Below are 22,903 nucleotides of genomic sequence, written 5' to 3'. Positions count from 1 at the left end.
AGTTAATGCATACTTTTAGTTAATACCCTAACATGTATCAGATGAATTGAGACTGAATGATAAGAAAGACACATGTACGGTATAAGCAATTTAATATAAGAGATCATCTATAAATACAACCCGACATACAGTATGTCTAGGTTATGTTAAGACTACTATGTTAGTGTGTTAAATTAGTTGCAGGGTTTGTTTACAGCTGTAGTGTATCGTGTTGGTCTGCATTATATAAAGTCTTTTCTAGTATTTGTCTAGTTCAGTTACATATACATCTGCCAGTTGATTAGGCACACCTATTTAAAAGATAAGTTCACCTAAAAAATGAAAAGTCAGTCATTGTCTATTCACCCCCTTGCAGATAGAAAGCTGGTGCTTCATAGTCCACTAAACATTTCTGGAGCTTGACGGCAAAACAGTGTTGCAGCATTCTCCTAAAAGTAAAACTTAAAAAGAAATAACTGACAACACAACAAAATGGCTCCATAAAGATTGTCCCTGGAAGTCTCTGGAAGCCCCAAGATCCCAAACTGATTCGGAAAGAAGTTATTAACACTCTTTTTTTGCAATGACTGTGCATCAAGGGAGTAAATAATCCCTTTTCAATTCAAATTGGGATCTCAGGGCTTCCAGAGACTTGAATTGCGCAGGACCAGCTGTATGGAACCATTTTATGTTTATTTTGAGTTGTTTGTTCAAGTTTTAAAAAAAGTCATCATCTACTCCAGTTGTTTTGGAGAATGCTGCAATGCTGTTTTGCTTTGAAGCTCCAGAAATGTTTTGTGGACTAAATAATTTCATCCGACTTCCCACTGCAATGGGAGTAGATAATGACTGAATTATCATTTTTGAGTGTATCCATCCTTTAAGTTCACACAGTCCAATACAACAGTCCTCAATACATTCTGTGGAAGTATTATAGTAGTAGTAGTAGTAATATTTTGGTCAGCTTTTGTTGGAACTGTTTTGGAAAGGTGTTGATGCAACTGTAAGTTAATTTTTGAGGCTGCATTTTCTAATGCTGGTGAAATGCATTGTGTTAAACTCACAGGTGTTTCTATTAATTTGTCCATCATATCTATGAGTGTAGGCTAAATAACAGAAACAATTCTCTTAAAATTATCACCCAGTTGAATCAACATCTCTCCAAAACAATTTTAACAAAAACAGATCATTATAACTTTCATAAAGGTCGGATTTATTGCAGAACTGATGTATTACGCTGCATTAGTTCTAATCTAGGTGTACCCAATATACTGGCAATTGAGTGTATGAACACACCTTACCATATAAAAAAATAACCTAAATTCATTCAACACTTTTTCCTATGATATGTTAAAATACTGTAGGTAGGCTTATAATGTCCCCTTGACATGCTATGTTTGTGTACATAGTTTACATATTTTCTGCACTGTTATTTGTCTTGTACTTTCTTTAATCACTGCATTGTAACATTTTTTTTAATTACTGTATTGTGTTGCTTTAGATAAAGTGGATCCAAGAAAAGTAAGGACAGTACAATCATTGCAACTGTATTCTGGCAGGAGTTACTTTAACAGCTGGTGTTCACTGCTAATACTTTCTTTAAACCATATAAGCCTGTTAGTAAGTAGAGCTGTTCAACTTATTCCATTGTTTTGCTCAAATGTACTTTGGTGCACTGATAAAGAGTGTATGTACAAAGGAGCAAGAGCACTGATTTAAAGTATTTAAGATTACTGTCTAAAAGTTAAACTTATATTTTATATATTTTTTGAAATTCAGTTACAGTGTAGATTATAAATTATGTTCATGTGATAATGAGTGTAATTCAGTGCCCAGTCAGATTAAACACATCAAACCACTCACACTCATACATGTTGTCAACAAAATGTCCGTCCATCAACACTTGATTGAAGCAATCATCAGTGCTGACAGATGTGTTGTGAGGTATGTGAACAGATGTGTTGCTTGTGGAAAATCTGATTAAATGCTTGACTAAGTGCCAATGCGTAATGTTTACACACTGTAAAACATGTCACCGCTATGTCTGTGTTTGATTTCTGTTCCTGCATGGTGATCTAGAGTGTGCTGTTCAGTCATCAGTGCATCAGTAATGTGTGCTGTGATATAGATGTAAACTATTTCTTACCTTATTTGGTGAGTCAGGATATAACAGGAGTCAGCGAGGAAACAGGAACAGCACCAGGCAACAAAGGGGACACATGAAAGAGAAAAACAAGAGAGAAAGGAAGTTAGTTAGACGGGTGGTCAGCATACAGAGTCTGGCTTTGGGAAGTACAGAAACCTAAATACTTACCATGTGGCCCCACCACAAATGGGGTTGTGAATTTGTGTGGTTATTCAATGAGTATGGAATTTCCGTTTATTAATAATAAATGGACTCTCACGAGTAGACAAAAACAATCTGCTGTGAGTGCACATAAGTTGTTTAAGTTAACAAATGTGGAAACAATTATGTGTTGTTTGATCAGCATCTAGTAAGTATGATAATAATAATAATAAGATTGAGCGCCCATCAGCATGTAACGTAAAAAATAAACACTAAGAAAATTCTTGTGAATGAACCAAGCTGGGTGTCAATCCAGGTCACAGAGCCTGAAGTAACAAACCCAAAAAATAGGGAACACATTGCCATATGAGCGTGTTTGTGTGTGTGTTAGTGAGTAAGAGAGAAAGATGGAGAAAGAGAAAAGAGTTTCAGGGAAACTGTGTTATAGCATCACTGTCCTTGTAAGAGAGCTGATAATTACAATCTAGAAAAAAGTTGGGACGATGTGTAAAACATAAATAAAACAGAATGTGATAATCTTGCGAATCCTTTTTGATATATGCTCAATTGAAACAGTACAAAGACACTATATTTAATGTTTTAACTCATCAACTGCATTGATTTTTGTAAATATATGCTTATACTGATTTTGAACAAGTTGGGACAGGAGCAACAAAAGACTGGGAAAGTTGTGGAATGGGCCAAAAACGACTGTTTGGAACATTCCACAGGTAAACAAATTGGCAACAGGTGACAGCATCATGATTAGGTATGAAAAGTGGCATCCTCTGAAAGCTCAGTCTCTTTCACAAGCAAGGACAGGGCGAGGTTCACCACTTTGTGAAACACATGATATAAGGGATATCACTACATGGGATTGGGAACATCACTGTCTGTAAAGACAGCTAGTTGGCAAATGATTGCATTCTGTTTTTATTTACATTTTACACAGCATCCCAACTTATTTGGAATTGGGGTTGTGTGATGAAACAAAATAAATAACATTGTTGAGTTAGATAGTGGCAGAATCTCAGTGGATGGAGTGTGGCTGATATGCCAAAAATGTATCAAGTCATAGTTTTGTGAATAATTTTCAACAGCATTCACTAAATAATATCTGGTATGTTACATTATGTTTGTCAATAGGAAATAGATTAACAATCACCTCCTCATTCAAACAGAAGCATGTAAATATATTGGTATGGCACAACCATTTCAGCCTGAACCAAAACACTAACACAATCATTACTGAGGGTACTTAAGAATGGAAAACCCTTTTAACACCACCAATGTATGAATCGTAACCCAAATACTGCACTGCACTGCTGCACAAAGCCACTACCCTCATCACAACAGCAGGGGGCCTCGAGGCGATGCCCTCACACAAATCCATGCCTTATTAATGAGATTCTCTGCTGTGTTACCCTGTGTTTGTCACAGCTGATGTCTGCAGAGTGTTTTTGAGAGAGCAAATTTAAGCTTCTTAGACAAAGCAGCAACTGCTTTTAGTTTAAATTGTACACTGTAGGAAATATACCTTTTGTTTGTGTACATGAATAAATATTAGATAGTAGCACAAGATCACAGTGTTGGTCCAAAAGCCACATACATGCAAAATAAACAGATCAACCAGGAAAATGAAAAAAAGAAAACAGGACAAAAAAGGCCTTTGTTCCTTTCATATAACAGAAACAAAGAATTTAATAATACTTTGGTTAATTTGAGCCTCTATATTAGTCAATATACTAATTATGGACATGGGTTTGCTGAAACAAGGGAAGGCGAGACAAACAGGGCAGCATCGATTAAAGCAGAAATCAAAAGCAGCCATGATCACCCTCTCCCCCCCCCCTTTTCTCCATCATCAGCCACCCCAGGTCTGAGGATGCTGCACCTAAGTGCCTAAAACAGGGGTGTCTCCTGCCCTCCCAGTATCAACAAATACCCAGAGCCATCACAGCTAAGAGGCTGTATCCGCTGCTGATCCCCCTGTGACTCAATGAAAAGTGGTACAGTCCTGCCCGTGAGTCAGCTTGTTGCTATGGTAACACATCCCATCTCGGTTGCTCGCATCCCACCCTGCATCATGTGAATTGGCAATGGAGGTAAAAAAAGAGCTACAAAAACAACAGGGATGATAGATGAGAAGACAGAAGACAGGAAGAGAAATGATGCTCAGACAGACACACATTTGCACACTGATGATATGGTGATCACACAAAGCACATGTTCAAGGACTTCTGGGTGATACAGAATCTCTTGATAAATGGCTGAAAATGACACATAAGAGATATTTTTTCTTGTCATGACCTACATAGGGATAAAATGACACTCTGGCATATGATACCTTTTTATAGACCAAACAAAATGTCCTACACAGAGCAATCTCCTCTCCCTTTCTCTATGTCTCTTTCTTTCTCTGCAGCAGAGTGGTGCAGCTGGAGAGGGGGAGGGGAGGGATGCAGAAAATGAGATCAAGAGGAAAAAGGAAGACTGTTGGAAACCAAGAATGACTGCTGAACAGAGGCCACCCAGTTTTAGCTACAATTTGTCACAATGTTGACTACTGTGATTGAGTAAAGAGCAATTCAAGTAGCAAAACATTTTTCAGTTATGATGCAAAATAATAAAATGAATATAATCCATGCTAATAATATTATGTAACTACAATATCATAGTTTAAATGCACTAAAGCTTCACTCTTAAAGAATGCAAGGCTATATCCTTCCAAATCACATTAGAAGTATTGGGGATGGGAACTAGATATGGTTTGATTAGAAATTGTGTATGTTTGAGTAGGAGAAACAGACACACACATAAATCATCCTACACTGACATCAAAATGTAAGAAATTTGACCTTTGAGAAAATATTTTACTAAAGCCTATACGGCTAGGTTTCTGGGTCTTTGTGTGCTTGACATGAGTTTGGCATTGCCCCATATTAAACTGTTCGAGGTAATCCCTGGTGTAATCCTTCCCAGAGAATCAGCCAATGCATAAACTCCGCACTTCCATCTCCGAGACACTGACACACAAACCAAAAGACGACACAAACTTATGTCTGGTTTACCTGACTTCATGCAAAGAAAGGTACAGTTAATTATACTATGTATGCGTTTGCTTGTATTCTCTTTAGTTTTCTTGCAAATAAACACTGTACAAATCAATTATCATCTTGTCATCAATCTAATGCACCTGAGGAATACAGTAAAATTAGGATCTGCACTACAGTAATCAACACATTTGCCATCTCTACATGTTTGACCAAGAAACATATCAATTACTGTTACATGCAAAGTGTGATCTTTACTAATAATGGCTGCACAGCCTTATTTCAATGTCATTGTAAGGGAAAATGTACTCTTTCCACAATGAAAGACAAAGTCAGCATCAGAAACAGAATAACTTTGTGTTGAGAGGACATTGAAGCTGAAGTTTAAAAATCCTCTTTAACTGCTCTGCCCCATCCTGTACAAGTTCAAATGCACCCTTTTGTATAAAGCAACAAAACAACAGTCCCAGGGGGACAGGCAGCAGCAGCAGTCATCAGTGGAGAGAGTCTTATACACTGGGGCTACGTATATACTACTGTTTTTCTTCTGTTGATATCATGTTCAGTGTATTAAAGTGTAGCATGCTTGCTTTGTGGGAATTAAATCACAACCAAAGGTTTCAGATATCTGGGATATCTTGTAAAAAAAAACACAATGAGGGGTTACAGTACAAACATTAACCACATCCCCAAACACACACAGTGCACAGTGTGTGGATGAGCCCCAACGGCATACACATGGACACACAGCTGCTCACCAGACAGCTTGGCTAAGAAGGCGGGACACCTAAACAAGAGCTGTGGCCTGTGGGAACCAGGAGCTTCATGCACGTGATTATAGTTTTGTGGCCAGTAACAAGTTGAGCAAGCTGATGATTGGGGTTTGTGTAGGATCAAAAATGAAGGATGACAGCTTCAAGGTAGGTTTTTCAAACAAGAGAAGATAAAACATCAACACACCAAAGAGGTAGAGGGCATGAAACAGGCTGAACCATTTAGCTGCCTGCAAAGACGTTTCTGTGAGCTTTGACCCCTATGGAGACACTGCCCAAAAGAATTTATGGTACTCAGTAAAAACCTGCGCCACTAACAAACCTGAGAAAATGAGACATTGTGGTTTAAACGCAGTTGAAACAGGTAAAGCAGTCACAGATGTGGGCTGATAATGATGACAAACTGCTTCCAGCGGATATGGGGGTTAACACCGTTAACCCAGGTTTCTGCCTTTAGTAGTTTCTATTTTCACATGCGCACACCCTGAACATCAAGCAGATTTTACTGCTTAAACCCATACACCACCCAGAGTGAACAGACAAGGCACATTATGACTTAATACTTCCTCTGATGTTTAACAAACCTCAAAAAGCATAACTATAAACAGACCACATCATACAAGCATTTAGTCATCACTCATGCATCAAGCTGGGTCTTTAAATGAATCTTTAAGCACCTTTTTATCTAAAGACACATTATTTTTACTAAAAGACAACAGATATTAAACACACACACCTTTATTTTCCTCATCACATGTATATAATGTAGGGAGATTTATACAGGAGGTGGAGAATCTAGTCTGTTACTGTGTAACTCTTACTAGCAGTTTATATTATGCTGATTAAAACCATGGTTTCATAGACTTTGTGGACAGCTAGATTTTTAATACATTCTAGGTCAGTTTTGTCATTACACTTTTCTTGTTCAGACACATTCAGCCTCTGTCCTCATTTCTCACATCCCCTTGCCATTTGTTATATAACTAATGTAGATTTCTCTCACTCTCTTTGTCTCTCTCTCTTGTCCATTCCTCTGTATTTTATCTAAGGTATCTCATCCTGTCCGTGTCCTTTACCTGACACAACTGTTTCACACATACAACTTCCCTGAGCCCTGTATTTCAGCACACAAAGAGGTCTGCACATCAAAATGGCTGCCGAGCATTGCACTAACACGAATGCTGCACAGGGATGGTGAATACTGTGCCGGTTTACCACGTGCCTCTTCCCCTCCCCCGCTGCATCTCTCATCCTCTCCATCACACTGCTCTTCTCCCTCGCTCCCAATCTCCCCAGCACCAGTTGTGACTGTTGCTTCTCATCCTCTAACACAATTTAAACCTAACCTAAATACATTTTATTATGTCAGTCTTTGTATTGTATATTGATTTGCATGACCTGCCTTTGTGATAGTTTGCCTGCATCCCTCCCTGATCCCTTTCTCTCTGTGTGTAGCCCTATGCCTTTGCCTTCACCGTGTTATGAAGTGAAGTAGGTCACTGAAAATGTAGTGCACTGTGTGGTTGTGTGTCTCTATGTGGAAGCAATCTGTAGCAATGCTGTAGTAGGGATGAAATCCAGAATGTTTTTCTTTAATTGTAGCTTCTGTATTGCTTCTGTACGTTATAAGTCAGTCTGCCAACTTGGAATGGGATCTAAGCATCAGTAGTCAAACATAATTCTACTTGTTTTGTCTGCACAAAATATAATTTGTCAATGCAAGATGATGCACAGAACTGCCAACACAATATGACAAATGAATCCATATAAATATTTTTAAAAATGAGCAGCAAAAAATCTGCCAATATATCAAGCAAGATGTGGTGCTATAAGGCAAAAACAAGAAGTATCTGACACAGCATACCATACACAAAATATACGAAAACCTACAGGTAGAGCCTCTGTACAAAGCATGCAAGAGAACCAACTACAGTGTGTATGTGCATGTGTATGTGCATTAAGTTTATGGAACGTTATTGGATGCATTTTGAATACTGAGCAAAACACAAAAAAAGAGAAAACCACAAATACATAATATTTAGCAATAGTCCCTGTTTTACTGAGTATCTTAAAATCTATATCCTTTTGTTGGGTAGAATTGGGCCACTAGAAAAGTAAGTGACATGAAGGTGGGCACAATATAAAGTCTATTGTTCATAGTTGCTGAACCACTGGAAAAAAAAACAGATGTTCAATTCAGTATTAAATGCAACATTTTCCCACTATCCCTAACACAATATTTAATTCTTACCCCAAAATATAACCACAACAAACTGTGAGATGCAAAGAGATACTTGAAGACTATTTTTAGGATGATAAGAATAGTCTCAAAATGGGTTGACGTGGGAGTATTTGTAATAGGTATATATACAAGAGCTATCCGAATAATGAGTGAGCAATGGCAAAACACAAACACCAAACAAAAATATGGGACCAAGGGTGTTAAAGAAGCAAGGAAGAGGCTGATCTCACCTCTATGAGTATATTCTCTGACTCTGTCTTATGTCTTGGCACTGTCCTGGTGGCACTATGGTCAACACTCAGAGTGCTCTGACTGAAGGGACGGGAGCAGTTTATATCACTCTTCCTGGAGTCAGTAGTTCCGTACACCTCGTAACTGAATGCCGGCTTCAATGTACCGGTACCTCCTACATCTGCGTAAAGGGGTGGGTAGTATGGAATAACAGGAAGATTCCCACTGGATTTGTAAAACAGGCGCTCATGTCTCCATCTGTAGATTTTCACTGATATAATAACCACTAAACACGTGATGAACAGGAAGGACACTACAGCCAAAGCCAGCACTAAGTAAAAAGTCAGGTTGTCATTGTACTCCTTGTCGTGAGGAAAGTCAGTGAACTCCGACAGCACTTCAGGGAAGCTGTCCGCCACCGCCACGTTAACAATGACTGTAGCTGAACGAGAGGGCTGCCCGTTGTCCTCCACTATAACAGTCAGTCTTTGTTTCACAGCATCTTTATCAGTCACCTGGCGGATAGTTCTGATTTCTCCATTCTGTAAGCCCACTTCAAACAGCGCCCTGTCTGTGGCTTTCTGCAGTTTATAGGAGAGCCAGGCATTCTGTCCAGAGTCAACATCAACAGCCACCACTTTAGTCACCAGGTAGCCCACATCTGCTGAACGAGGCACCATTTCAGCCACCAGAGAGCCACCAGTCTGGACTGGGTACAGAACCTGAGGGGGGTTGTCGTTCTGGTCCTGGATCATTATTTTCACACTCACATTACTACTGAGTGGAGGAGAGCCTCCATCCTGAGCTTTGACACGAACATGGAACTCTTTTGTCTGCTCATAGTCGAAGGATCGCACAGCAAGTATCTCTCCACTCTCTGCATGCACTGAAAAATAAGCTGAGGCTGACATCCCATTCAGTTGAGTATCTTCAAGGAAATAGGAAATGCGTGCATTGTTCCCAGAATCTTTATCACTGGCTTTAACAGAGACGAGTGACATGCCAGGAGAATTATTTTCAGTGATGAAAGCAGTCATAAATGGTTGTGGGAACATTGGGGCGTGGTCGTTTACATCTGATATTCTTAAATTAATAGTCTTATTTGTAGAATAAGGAGGGGAGCCCTCGTCCATTGCTATTATTGTTATGTTATATTCTGGCACCGTTTCACGGTCCAAAACATCGTCAGACATTAGGCTATAAAAATTAGTGGATGATGACTTGATTTTGAAAGGTAAATCTGGACTAATAAGACACTTAACTTGGCCATTTTTGCCTGAGTCCAAGTCTTTGATGTTGAGCATTGCTATAACAGTATCTGGAGCCGAATCCTCTGGTATGGGATTGGAGAGGGAAATTATGCTTATGACAGGGGCGTTATCATTTAGGTCGGTCACTTCAATTAGCACCTTGCATGCATCTGCTAACCCTCCTTTGTCTGTAGCTTCAATATCTATTTCATAATGTTTAGCTTTTTCGTAATCTAACAAACCAATTACGGTCATTTCCCCGGTATGAGGATCCATATTAAAGAGGGATGATGCACTATCGGTGTGCTGGGAAAACGAATACAATATCTCTTCGTTTGCTCCTTTATCATTATCAGTGGCACTGACTGTTAAAATCACACTGCCCCTTGACGCGTTTTCAGAAACAGTTACTCTATACACAGCCTGGCTGAATACTGGTGCATTGTCATTTGCATCCAACACAACGACATTTATTTTGACAGAGCCCGATTTCTGAGGATTACCACCGTCAAATGCTGTCAGTGTTAACTTATGCTCTTCTTGTTTTTCTCTGTCAAGCGACGTGTGAAGGACCATCTCAATATATTTTGTTCCGTCAGGTCGAGAAACAACATTTAATTTGAAATGATCTGTCGGGTTAAGTTTGTATGTTTGAATGGTGTTGTGTGCTACATCGGGGTCTCTGGCACTCTCAAGCAAATAGCGAGCCCCTGGTGAGGCAGATTCACTAACCTGGAAATTGTACTCCTTCTTTGAAAAAAACGGAGCATTATCATTAATATCTGTAATCTCTACATCAATTCGATGCAGCTCCATTGGATTTTCTAGGATGATTTGGAAATGAAGAGAGCAGGGAGACACTTGCTTGCACAATTCTTCTCTGTCTATTCTTTTAGCCACGACCAGAGTTCCCTTCTCTGCATTCAGACCAATGTACTCACTGCCGTCCTCGGTAAATATCCGAGCACGCCCAGATCTCAGTCGCTTAACATCCAAGCCAAGGTCCTGAACGATATTCCCGACAACCGAGCCTGTCGCCATCTCCTCGGGTATAGAATAACGGACCTGTCCGAGAGCCATTTCTGCGACGCAGATGCACATAAGGAGCGGCAACCATGATGTGGATTTTTTTTCGGCCGAACAACAAAGAAAAACCGTCATGATGATTTCAAAATCCCAACGGAAAAACAAAACCACCGTATCAAAATCCGACAAAATACTTGATCATGAGTTCATTGCTGAGTGCTGGGCGGCTGGAATGGTCAGGCTTGCAGTTCCGATTAAAATAGAGCTCTAACAACGCATCAGACAGACGAGGGAGGACTTCAGCCAGGAAAGAGCTGGATTTCCCTCACACTAACCAACAGCGGCACTTAGGGACGAGAAATGAAATAGCAGAAATGGCTATATAAATACGCAGTCATATGTTATTACTTATAGAGACTACATTAGATAGATAGATAGATAGATAGATAGATAGATAGATAGATAGATAGATAGATAGATAGATAGATAGATAGATAGATAGATAACATGGTTTCGAATATGTAATCACGTCACTCTCCAGGGTGCTGAAAATAAGAGGGAAGTGATTTAAAGCGTCAAACAGATACCTAGCGAATTCTAACCTCTAGAGGAGAGTCTGGTTCATCCAGGATGCTCTTCTCATTCTGCATCCGCTGCATCGTCCCTGTAGAACTGGGGTCCATTATCAACACGTTCTGACTACCAGCTCTGCCGAACTTACAGTCACTCTTTCTGGAGTCAGTCGTCCTGCACACCTCGTAGTTGTACACGTGTGGGAGAGTCCCTGTCCCCAAAGTGTCTGAGTAACGTGGTGGATAATATGGAATCACAGGGAGACTGGAGTGATACAGGACGCGAGACTGTCTCCATCTGTAGATTTTCACTGATATAATAACCACTAAACACGTGATGAAGAGGAAGGACACTACAGCCAAAGCCAGCACTAAGTAAAAAGTCAGGTTGTCATTGTACTCCTTGTCGTGAGGAAAGTCAGTGAACTCCGACAGCACTTCAGGGAAGCTGTCCGCCACCGCCACGTTAACAATGACTGTAGCTGAACGAGAGGGCTGCCCGTTGTCCTCCACTATAACAGTCAGTCTCTGTTTAACAGCATCTTTATCAGTCACCTGGCGGATAGTTCTGATTTCTCCATTCTGTAAGCCCACTTCAAACAGCGCCCTGTCTGTGGCTTTCTGTAGTTTATAGGAGAGCCAGGCATTCTGTCCAGAGTCCACATCAACAGCCACCACTTTAGTCACCAGGTAGCCCACATCTGCTGAACGAGGCACCATTTCAGCCACCAGAGAGCCACCAGTCTGGACTGGGTACAGAACCTGAGGAGGGTTGTCGTTCTGGTCCTGGATCATTATTTTCACACTCACATTACTACTGAGTGGAGGAGAGCCTCCATCCTGCGCTTTGACGCGGAACTGGAAATCTTTGATCTGCTCGTAGTCAAAAGAGCGCACTGCATGGATGACTCCACTATCAGCACTGACGGACACATATGAGGAGACTGGCACTCCGTTAACAGAGGAGTCCTCCAGGATGTAAGAAACACGAGCATTCTGGTTCCAGTCAGCGTCTCTGGCTTTCACTGTGAATATAGAGAGGCCTGGTGTGTTGTTTTCTACAATGTAGGCCTCATATGAGCTCCTCTCAAAGACAGGCGCGTTGTCATTCACATCAGAGATCTGTAAGGTGAGAGTGACGCTGCTGGAGAGGGAGGGCACTCCCTCATCAGAGCAGGTCACTGTTACATTATATTGGGACGCGATCTCTCTGTCTAAACCACTGTCTGTTATTAAACTATAGAAATCATTCGTTGTAGACTTCATCTCAAAAGGAATATTCTCATTTATACTGCACTGTACTTTGCCGTTTTCACCCGAGTCAGCGTCCTCAATATTTATCATTGTAACAACAGTACCAGGTTTGGCATCTTCTGATATCACATTTGATTTTGACAGTATATGGATATCGGGTTTATTGTCATTCATGTCAATGACGTCGATAATCACTTTACAGGAGTCAACTAGTCCTCCATCATCACTTGCACGAATGTTTATCTGAAAGGTTCGAGCTTTTTCATAGTCAACATTTCCTTTTAGCCGAATTTCACCACTTTCTTCATTTACTTCAAACAACCCTCGGGCATTATCTAACATACTTGAAATAGAATAAGTTATCCGACCATTAGATCCATGATCTGCATCTGTTGCAGTAACAGTCGCTACAACTGTTCCTACTGCTGCATTTTCTTGTATAGAGGCTTTATAAATAGGTTGTGTAAAGACAGGAGCATTATCATTAGCGTCTAAAACAGTGATCAGAATCTGCATTGTTCCTGTCATCTGTGGCTCTCCTCCATCCACCGCCGTCAGGAGTAAAGAAAGGTGCTCATTTTTTTCTCTGTCGAGAGGCTTTTCTAAGACCATCTCGACGTTTTTCGTCCCATCTGCTTGATCGTGTAATTTAACAACAAAATTGTCTGTCGGTTCAAGTTTATATGTTTGCAATCCATTTGAGCCTACATCACGATCAACTGCCCGGTCTAATATGAATTTAGCTCCACCGACAGCGGATTCACTTATCTTAAATTTAACGTCGGTCTTTTCAAAGGATGGAGGGTTGTCATTAACATCTGTGATCTCAATAGTCACACTGTAAAATTCCATCGGATTCTCTAATATAATCTTAAAATGCAAAGCGCAAGGCGTCGTCTGTCCACAGAGCGCCTCTCTGTCTATCCTTTCTTTGATGAGGAGGACTCCTCTGTCGTTATTCAGCTCAATGTATCCGTCACTGTCTCGAGTAAAAATGCGAGCCTTACCCGATTTCAGTCTTTTCACATCTAAACCAAAATCCCTTGCCATGTTGCCTACCAAAGAACCTTTTGGCATTTCCTCGGGAATGGAGTAGCTGACCTGTCCGAGCACCGAGCTGAGAGAGAAGACCGAGAAAAACAACAGCACTTGCCCTCTCATTGTTCTGTCCGACGATATCCCAGTGTAAACCAAGAATGGCTTTAGGATTTTTGCCCTCGGGATTTTTCAATCAACGCCAGTTTTTAAAGCATATTCCCAACGTGAAGAAAGCTTCCCTGTTCTGTAACTCCGGTAAATTCCAGACAGTGAGCTCCGCTTCTGCCTCTTTCTCTCTCTAAAATAAAGAGATGATGGGAGGTGCAATGAGTCTGCGGTAAATCTAATACAGGCTGGCCAACAGCGGCACTCTGAGTTCATAAAGTAGCATTGCATGTGAAAGTGCAAAAGAAATGGATATGGCGAGGTCAACAGCAAAGAAAACCTTTCTTTCGTGTGTGGACAGTATTGTTTCATACGCCAAATACTTGATCAATAAAATGGTGCCAAAATGGAGGACATGAGATGCACAAGTGTGAGAAAAAATAAATTGTGTGACAATAAAATAGCAAGTTTAAAAAGACACGAGAAGTGCAACTGAAAAATATACACAGGTTTGAATATGTAATCACGGCGCTCTCCAGGGTGCTGAACGGAGAGGAGCGCGATTTAAAACGTGACTTCAACGTAGGAACAGATAACTAGCACATTCTAACCTCTAGAGGAGAGTCTGGTTCATCCAGGATGCTCTTCTCACTCTGCATCCGCTGCATCGTCCCTGTAGAATTGGGGTCCATTATCAACACGTTCTGACTACCAGCTCTGCCGAACTTACAGTCACTCTTTCTGGAGTCAGTCGTCCTGCACACCTCGTAGTTGTACACGTGTGGGAGAGTCCCTGTCCCCAAAGTGTCTGAGTAACGTGGTGGATAATATGGAATCACAGGGAGACTGGAGTGATACAGGACGCGAGACTGTCTCCATCTGTAGATTTTCACTGATATAATAACCACTAAACACGTGATGAACAGGAAGGACACTACAGCCAAAGCCAGCACTAAGTAAAAAGTCAGGTTGTCATTGTACTCCTTGTCGTGAGGAAAGTCAGTGAACTCCGACAGCACTTCAGGGAAGCTGTCCGCCACCGCCACGTTAACAATGACTGTAGCTGAACGAGAGGGCTGCCCGTTGTCCTCCACTATAACAGTCAGTCTCTGTTTCACAGCATCTTTATCAGTCACCTGGCGGATAGTTCTGATTTCTCCATTCTGTAAGCCCACTTCAAACAGCGCCCTGTCTGTGGCTTTCTGCAGTTTATAGGAGAGCCAGGCATTCTGTCCAGAGTCCACATCAACAGCCACCACTTTAGTCACCAGGTAGCCCACATCTGCTGAACGAGGCACCATTTCAGCCACCAGAGAGCCACCAGTCTGGACTGGGTACAGAACCTGAGGGGGGTTGTCGTTCTGGTCCTGGATCATTATTTTCACACTCACATTACTACTGAGTGGAGGAGAGCCTCCATCCTGCGCTTTGACGCGGAACTGGAAATCTTTGATCTGCTCGTAGTCAAAAGAGCGCACTGCATGGATGACTCCACTATCAGCACTGACGGACACATATGAGGAGACTGGCACTCCGTTAACAGAGGAGTCCTCCAGGATGTAAGAAACACGAGCATTCTGGTTCCAGTCAGCATCTCTGGCTTTCACTGTGAATATAGAGAGGCCTGGTGTGTTGTTTTCTACAATGTAGGCCTCATATGAGCTCCTCTCAAAGACAGGCGCGTTGTCATTCACATCAGAGATCTGTAAGGTGAGAGTGACGCTGCTGGAGAGGGAGGGCACTCCCTCATCAGAGCAGGTCACACTAATATTATACTCAGAGGCTCTCTCTCTGTCCAGATCACTGTCTGTCACTAAACTATAGAAATTATTTGATGTTGATTTCAATACGAAAGGAATATTCTCATTTATGAAACACTGAACTTTACCATTTTCACCTGAGTCTGGGTCTTGGATGTTAATCATTGTAACGACTGTGTTGGGGTTCGCACTCTCTGATATAACAGCTGATTTAGACATGATTTTAATCGTTGGTTCATTGTCATTTATATCGACGACATCCACAATCACCTTACAAGAATCCGTTAGTCCCCCATTATCCATTGCACGTACATTGATCTGAAAATTTCTTTTCTTTTCATAATCTAACCGCCCCATCAACCTAACTTCGCCATTTTCCTCATTTACTTCAAACATTTGTCTGACGTCATCAAAAGTATTTGTGATTGCATAAGTTATTTTACCGTTTAAACCCTGATCAGCATCTGAGGCACTGACAGTCGTCACTATTGTGCCTTTCGCAGCATTTTCAGCTACAGTGCCTTTGTATATCGGCTGTGTAAAGACAGGAGCATTGTCATTCACATCCAACACTGTGATGAGAATCTGCATTGTTCCTGACATCTGCGGCTCTCCACCATCTAAAGCCGTTAACGCCAAAGACATGAACTCATTTTTCTCTCTGTCCAGAGGTTTTTGTAAAACCATTTCAACATTCTTTGTACCGTCGGCCTGGCTGTGCAGTTTCAGTAAGAAATTATCACTGGGCTTGAGCACGTAGCTTTGGAGACTATTTGTACCTACATCTAAATCCACAGCTCTTTCTAGTACAAATTTTGCTCCAACGACTGCAGACTCACTTATTCTGAATTTCATGTCGCTCTTTTCGAAAGATGGTGCGTTATCGTTAATATCTGTGATTTCAACTGTTACGCTGTAAAATTCCATCGGGTTCTCTAACACAATCTGAAAATGAACTGCACAAGGTGTCGTTTCACCGCACAACGCCTCTCTGTCTATTCTCTCCTTGATGAGGAGGACTCCTCTTTCGCTGTTCAGCTCGATGTATTCTCTGCTATCACCAGAATAAACACGAGCGTTACCCAACCTCAGTCGTTTCACATCTAATCCTAAATCTTGAGCTATATTACCAACTAAAGAGCCTTTCGCCATTTCCTCCGGAATGGAGTAGCTGACCTGTCCGAAGACTGAACTGAGAGAGAGGATCGACATAAACAACAGTACTTGCCGTCTCATTGTTTGAAATTATTCCGACAAGAAGAAACAATAACCTGTTAAAATCCGACGGAAAGATGGGCAGTCATTCAAACAGAATATGAATCCAAAATAGTCCTCGATTTTGACGCAAAAGTATTAAAACTGTGTCTCGTCGTGTATATCGGTCCTTCGACCGAAGACAATGCGGTCCGCGCCTGCCTTTCCTCTCTAATACACCGAAATGAAGAGGCGGTGCTGCTGTAAAGATACTACAACTGCAACAGACTAGGCAACAGCGGCCCATTGAGTTCAGAGAGGAAAACTGCAGTGAAGTGGTTTGAGAGGTGGAAAAAGCTGTGAAAATAACTTATAAAGGTTGGAAGTAAATTGTAACAGTACCCAGTCCAAGTTAAAAAATATACATATATCATAATTATTACATAATATAAATGTGCTGGAAAATATTTCAAAAGATCAACAACATTCAAATGAATGGGTGAGGAGTGATAATTTTCTTATCTGATACATTGAATAACACGAATGTATAAATACTGCTTGTTGCTCTCCAAGGTGCTGAAAAGAATTGACCAAATACTAGCGCATTTGATTAAAGCGTTCGGTACTGACAAGTCATAAAGGAGGGTGTGTGTAATGTAACACCTATCTAACCTCTAGAGGAGAGTCTGGTTCATCCAGGATGCTCTTCTCACTCTGCATCCGCTGCATCGTCCCTGTAGAACTGGGGTCCATTATCAGCACGTTCTGACTACCAGCTCCGCCGAACTTACAGTCACTCCTTCTGGAGTCAGTCGTCCTGCACACCTCGTAGTTGTACACGTGTGGGAGAGTCCCTGTCCCCAAAGTGTCTGAGTAACGTGGAGGATAATATGGAATCACAGGGAGACTGGAGTGATACAGGACGCGAGACTGTCTCCATCTGTAGATTTTCACTGATATAATAACCACTAAACACGTGATGAACAGGAAGGACACTACAGCCAAAGCCAGCACTAAGTAAAAAGTCAGGTTGTCATTGTACTCCTTGTCGTGAGGAAAGTCAGTGAACTCCGACAGCACTTCAGGGAAGCTGTCCGCCACCGCCACGTTAACAATGACTGTAGCTGAACGAGAGGGCTGCCCGTTGTCCTCCACTATAACAGTCAGTCTTTGTTTCACAGCATCTTTATCAGTCACCTGGCGGATAGTTCTGATTTCTCCATTCTGTAAGCCCACTTCAAACAGCGCCCTGTCTGTGGCTTTCTGCAGTTTATAAGAGAGCCAGGCATTCTGTCCAGAGTCCACATCAACAGCCACCACTTTAGTCACCAGATAGCCCACATCTGCTGAACGAGGCACCATTTCAGCCACCAGAGAGCCACCAGTCTGGACTGGGTACAGAACCTGAGGAGGGTTGTCGTTCTGGTCCTGGATCATTATTTTCACACTCACATTACTACTGAGTGGAGGAGAGCCTCCATCCTGCGCTTTGACGCGGAACTGGAAATCTTTGATCTGCTCGTAGTCAAAAGAGCGCACTGCATGGATGACTCCACTATCAGCACTGACGGACACATATGAGGAGACTGGCACTCCGTTAACAGAGGAGTCCTCCAGGATGTAAGAAACACGAGCATTCTGGTTCCAGTCAGCGTCTCTGGCTCTCACTGTGAATATAGAGAGGCCTGGTGTGTTGTTTTCTACAATGTAGGCCTCATATGAGCTCCTCTCAAAGACAGGCGCGTTGTCATTCACATCAGAGATCTGTAAGGTGAGAGTGACGCTGCTGGAGAGGGAGGGCACTCCCTCATCAGAGCAGGTCACACTAATATTATACTCAGAGGCTCTCTCTCTGTCCAGATCACTGTCTGTCACGATGCTATAGAAAGTGCTCGATGAAGGTGTAATTGTAAATGGTATATTTTTATTAATTGAACATCGGACCTTCCCGTTTTCCTCAGAATCAGGATCATTTACACTCATTACAGCTACCACTGTGTTGAGACGAGAATCTTCTCCGACTGAATTTGACGATGAAATCATATTAATAACAGGACTATTGTCATTAATGTCACCTACATCAATGATTACTTTACTTGAATCAGATAAACCGCCTTTGTCAACCGCCTCTATATCAATCTCGTATTTCTTAGCTTTTTCATAATCAATAGGCCCGTTTAATATGAGATGGCCGTCTTCAGTAACATGGAATAATTTTGAAACGCTCCTCATGCTATTTCCAATTACGTAGCTAACCTCTCCATTCGAGCCTTTGTCTGCATCGGAGGCACTCACTTTTGTTATGAGTGTTCCTGTGGGGGAGTTTTCTTTGACACTTGCTTTGTAAATGTTTTGCGTAAAAACAGGAGCATTATCATTAACGTCTAATACAGTAATATGAATCTGCATGGTCCCAGACCTCTGCGGCTCTCCTCCATCTACAGCCGTAAACAGTAATGATGCAAACTCCTGTTTCTCTCTATCCAGAGGCTTCTGTAAAATCATTTCGACCTTCTTACCGCCATCAGACTGACTATGCAATTTAAGTATGAAATTATCATTAGGTTTCAGTACATAGCTTTGAAGACCATTCAGCCCTATATCAGGGTCGATTGCTTTCTCTAGCATGAACTTAGAGCCGATGACTGCAGACTCGCTTATTTCAAACCTCCTCTCTTCCTTGTCGAAAACGGGAGCATTGTCATTAATATCTGTGATTTCGACAGTAATCGGGAATATTTCTATTGGGTTTTCTAAGGCAATCTGAAAATGCAAAGCGCAAGGCGTTGTCTGGCCACAGAGAGCTTCGCGGTCTATTCTCTCTTTGATAACGAGGAGCCCTTTTTCCTTGTTAAGCTGAATGTATTCTGCACTGTCTCCTGTGTGGATACGAGCTCTGCCAGCTTGCAGTCGTTTCAGATCTAAACCTAAATCCTGAGCTATGTTACCGACCAAGGAGCCTTTGGCCATTTCCTCGGGAATCGAGTAGCTGACCTGGCCGAGCACTGAACTGAGACAGAGGACCGAGAAAAACAACAGTACTTGCCGTCTCATTGTTCTGTCAGACACATCCGTCGAGCAAAACTAACGTGCACTCCTGCCTTTTGCAATCTGCGTCACCGATGCAAATCAAAAATGCAGAAGAGTCTTCTTAATCAACGACAGATGATGAAATGATCCAGATATGATATTCCGTGCATGGTGTTTCATCCACTGTCGCCTGTGCGTTATGCTTCGGAGTCCGTCTCCCTTGTGAAAGCACAGGGGATGTCCTCGTGTATAAAGATACATTTAAACGCCAAGACGCTGGTCAACAGCGGCCCACTGAGTTCACAACACGAAACTGCACGAGTTAAGAAAAAAGCAATACAGTTACCTCTTACCTTTCAATACATCACCATCAAGAACACAGTACTGTTATGATTTGATTGAAAAAATATGCCAAACAGCACAATATCATCAACGAGGAAATTACTACGAATATTGGCCAGACAAAATGGCAATCAACTTCAGTGTGAACGAAAGAGAAAATGTTCAGGTAAAGGAGGAATATAAAGGGAGAAAATTCAAGATAGGTCGTTCGATCGCTGTCCAAGGTACTGAGACAGTGTTGGTACTAATTGACAACACTGAAAACAAAATGAATATATAAAAATATGTTTCATTATTAGAATTGTAACAGTCTAACCTCTAGAGGAGAGTCTGGTTCATCCAGGATGCTCTTCTCACTCTGCATCCGCTGCATCGTCCCTGCAGAACTGGGGTCCATTATCAACACGTTCTGACTACCAGCTCTGCCGAACTTACAGTCACTCCTTCTGGAGTCAGTCGTCCTGCACACCTCGTAGTTGTACACGTGTGGGAGAGTCCCTGTCCCCAAAGTGTCTGAGTAACGTGGAGGATAATATGGAATCACAGGGAGACTAGAGTGATACAGGACGCGAGACTGTCTCCATCTGTAGATTTTCACTGATATAATAACCACTAAACACGTGATGAACAGGAAGGACACTACAGCCAAAGCCAGCACTAAGTAAAAAGTCAGGTTGTCATTGTACTCCTTGTCCTGAGGAAAGTCAGTGAACTCCGACAGCACTTCAGGGAAGCTGTCCGCCACCGCCACGTTCACAATGACTGTAGCTGAACGAGAGGGCTGCCCGTTGTCCTCCACTATAACAGTCAGTCTCTGTTTCACAGCATCTTTATCAGTCACCTGGCGGATAGTTCTGATTTCTCCATTCTGTAAGCCCACTTCAAACAGCGCCCTGTCTGTAGCTTTCTGCAGTTTGTAGGAGAGCCAGGCATTCTGTCCAGAGTCCACATCAACAGCCACCACTTTAGTCACCAGGTAGCCCACATCTGCTGAACGAGGCACCATTTCAGCCACCAGAGAGCCACCAGTCTGGACTGGGTACAGAACCTGAGGGGGGTTGTCGTTCTGGTCCTGGATCATTATTTTCACACTCACATTACTGCTGAGTGGAGGAGAGCCTCCATCCTGCGCTTTGACGCGGAACTGGAAATCTTTGATCTGCTCGTAGTCAAAAGAGCGCACTGCATGGATGACTCCACTATCAGCACTGACGGACACATATGAGGAGACTGGCACTCCGTTAACAGAGGAGTCCTCCAGGATGTAAGAAACACGAGCATTCTGGTTCCAATCAGCGTCTCTGGCTTTCACTGTGAATATAGAGAGGCCTGGTGTGTTGTTTTCTACAATGTAGGCCTCATATGAGCTCCTCTCAAAGACAGGCGCGTTGTCATTCACATCAGAGATCTGTAAGGTGAGAGTGACGCTGCTGGAGAGGGAGGGCACTCCTTCATCAGAGCAGGTCACACTAATATTATACTCAGAGGCTCTCTCTCTGTCTAGATCACTGTCTGTTACGATGCTATAGAAATTACTCGATGTAGGTGTAATTGTAAATGGTATATTTTCATTAATCACACACTGGACTTTCCCATTGGTTTCAGAATCAGGGTCATTTACACTCATTAAAGCTATTACTGTTTTGTGGGCTGAATTCTCTGGTATTGAGCCCGATGTTGATATCATATTTACAACAGGACTATTATCATTCACGTCAATCACATCAATTATTATCTTACTAGAATCAGAGAGTCCGCCTAGATCAATCGCCTCTATATCGATGTGATAATTTTTTTCTCTCTCATAGTCTATTGGACCATCTAGTATCACATCTCCCTCACTACTAATGTGAAATAGCTTTGACACAGTGTCCATGCTATTCCCGATGACGTAGGTCACCTCTCCATTTGAGCCTTTGTCTGCATCAGAAGCACTGATCTTAGTAACAAGTGTTCCTATAGCCGAGTTTTCTGTAATGCTTGCTTTGTAAACGGCTTTACTAAAAACAGGAGCATTGTCGTTTATATCCAACACAGTGACATAAATCTGCATTGTTCCAGTCATTTGAGGTTCTCCTCCATCCTCCGCTGTCAAAACTAAAGATATGTGTTCTTGTTTCTCTCTGTCTAACGGCTTTTGTAAAATCATTTCTACCTTTTTGCTTCCATCAGACTGACTGTGCAGTTTAAGCACAAAATTGTCAGTCGGCTTCAGAGTGTATCTCTGCAGACCATTCTGTCCGATATCAGGGTCCATTGCCTTCTCTAGCATGAATTTAGAGCCGACGACCGCTGACTCGCTTATTTCAAACCTCCTCTCCTCCTTTTGAAATACTGGAGCATTGTCGTTAATATCTGTGATTTCAACAGTAACAGGGAATAATTCCAGTGGGTTCTCTAACGTAATTTGAAAATGCAAAGCGCAAGGCGTTGTCTGTCTGCAGAGCGCTTCGCGGTCTATTTTTTCTTTAATAAGGAGGACTCCCCTCTCTCTATTCAGCTCGATGTACTGAACACTGTCTCCCGTATATATACGAGCTTTACCTGACTTAAGCCGTCTGACATCTAAACCTAAATCTTGTGCTATGTTGCCGACCAAAGAGCCTTTAGCCATTTCCTCCGGAATCGAGTAGCTGACCTGCCCGGTCACAGAACCGAGGCAGACGATGGAGAACAACAACAGTACTTGCCGTTTCATTGTTCTGTCCGATAGCTCTGTCGCACCACAGCCACCGAGTTTAATTCCGTTTCAAGAGTAAGATCCCGT

At 42.0% G+C, this 22,903-nt stretch overlaps 5 protein-coding genes across 8 annotated transcripts in view; all 5 read right to left on the bottom strand.

The window, feature by feature from the left end:
• Nucleotides 1-22,903, bottom strand: part of LOC141013154 (protocadherin gamma-A2-like) — a 107,182-nt gene that overhangs the window by 43,155 nt on the left and 41,124 nt on the right. The window contains exon 1 of one of the 4 annotated variants that reach the window (XM_073486744.1): nucleotides 11,444-13,828. The exons of the other annotated variants lie outside the window; for them this stretch is intronic. Within the exon in view, the coding sequence (XP_073342845.1) occupies nucleotides 11,444-13,828 (2,385 nt within the window). Of the gene's footprint in view, nucleotides 1-11,443; nucleotides 13,829-22,903 lie in introns of those variants that run through there. 4 annotated transcript variants of the gene reach the window in all.
• LOC141013522 (protocadherin gamma-A11-like) lies at nucleotides 8,535-10,976 on the bottom strand. Its single transcript, XM_073487276.1, has one exon. It carries the CDS (start codon nucleotides 10,974-10,976, stop codon nucleotides 8,535-8,537), a length of 2,442 nt encoding a protein of 813 aa, XP_073343377.1.
• Nucleotides 14,407-16,806, bottom strand: LOC141013521 (protocadherin beta-16-like). Its single transcript, XM_073487275.1, has one exon. The coding sequence runs from the start codon at nucleotides 16,804-16,806 to the stop codon at nucleotides 14,407-14,409; it is 2,400 nt and encodes a 799-aa protein (XP_073343376.1).
• Nucleotides 17,428-19,818, bottom strand: LOC141013520 (protocadherin beta-16-like). The gene has a single exon (XM_073487274.1). The coding sequence runs from the start codon at nucleotides 19,816-19,818 to the stop codon at nucleotides 17,428-17,430; it is 2,391 nt and encodes a 796-aa protein (XP_073343375.1).
• On the bottom strand, nucleotides 20,432-22,843 carry LOC141013518 (protocadherin beta-16-like). The gene has a single exon (XM_073487272.1). It carries the CDS (start codon nucleotides 22,832-22,834, stop codon nucleotides 20,432-20,434), a length of 2,403 nt encoding a protein of 800 aa, XP_073343373.1. The 5' UTR covers nucleotides 22,835-22,843.

This window comes from Pagrus major, chromosome 18 (assembly GCF_040436345.1).
Source record: "Pagrus major chromosome 18, Pma_NU_1.0".
Taxonomy (NCBI): Eukaryota; Metazoa; Chordata; class Actinopteri; order Spariformes; family Sparidae; genus Pagrus; species Pagrus major.
The sequence above is the reverse complement of the archived record's forward strand: the minus strand, read 5'-3'. Positions and strand labels throughout refer to the sequence as shown.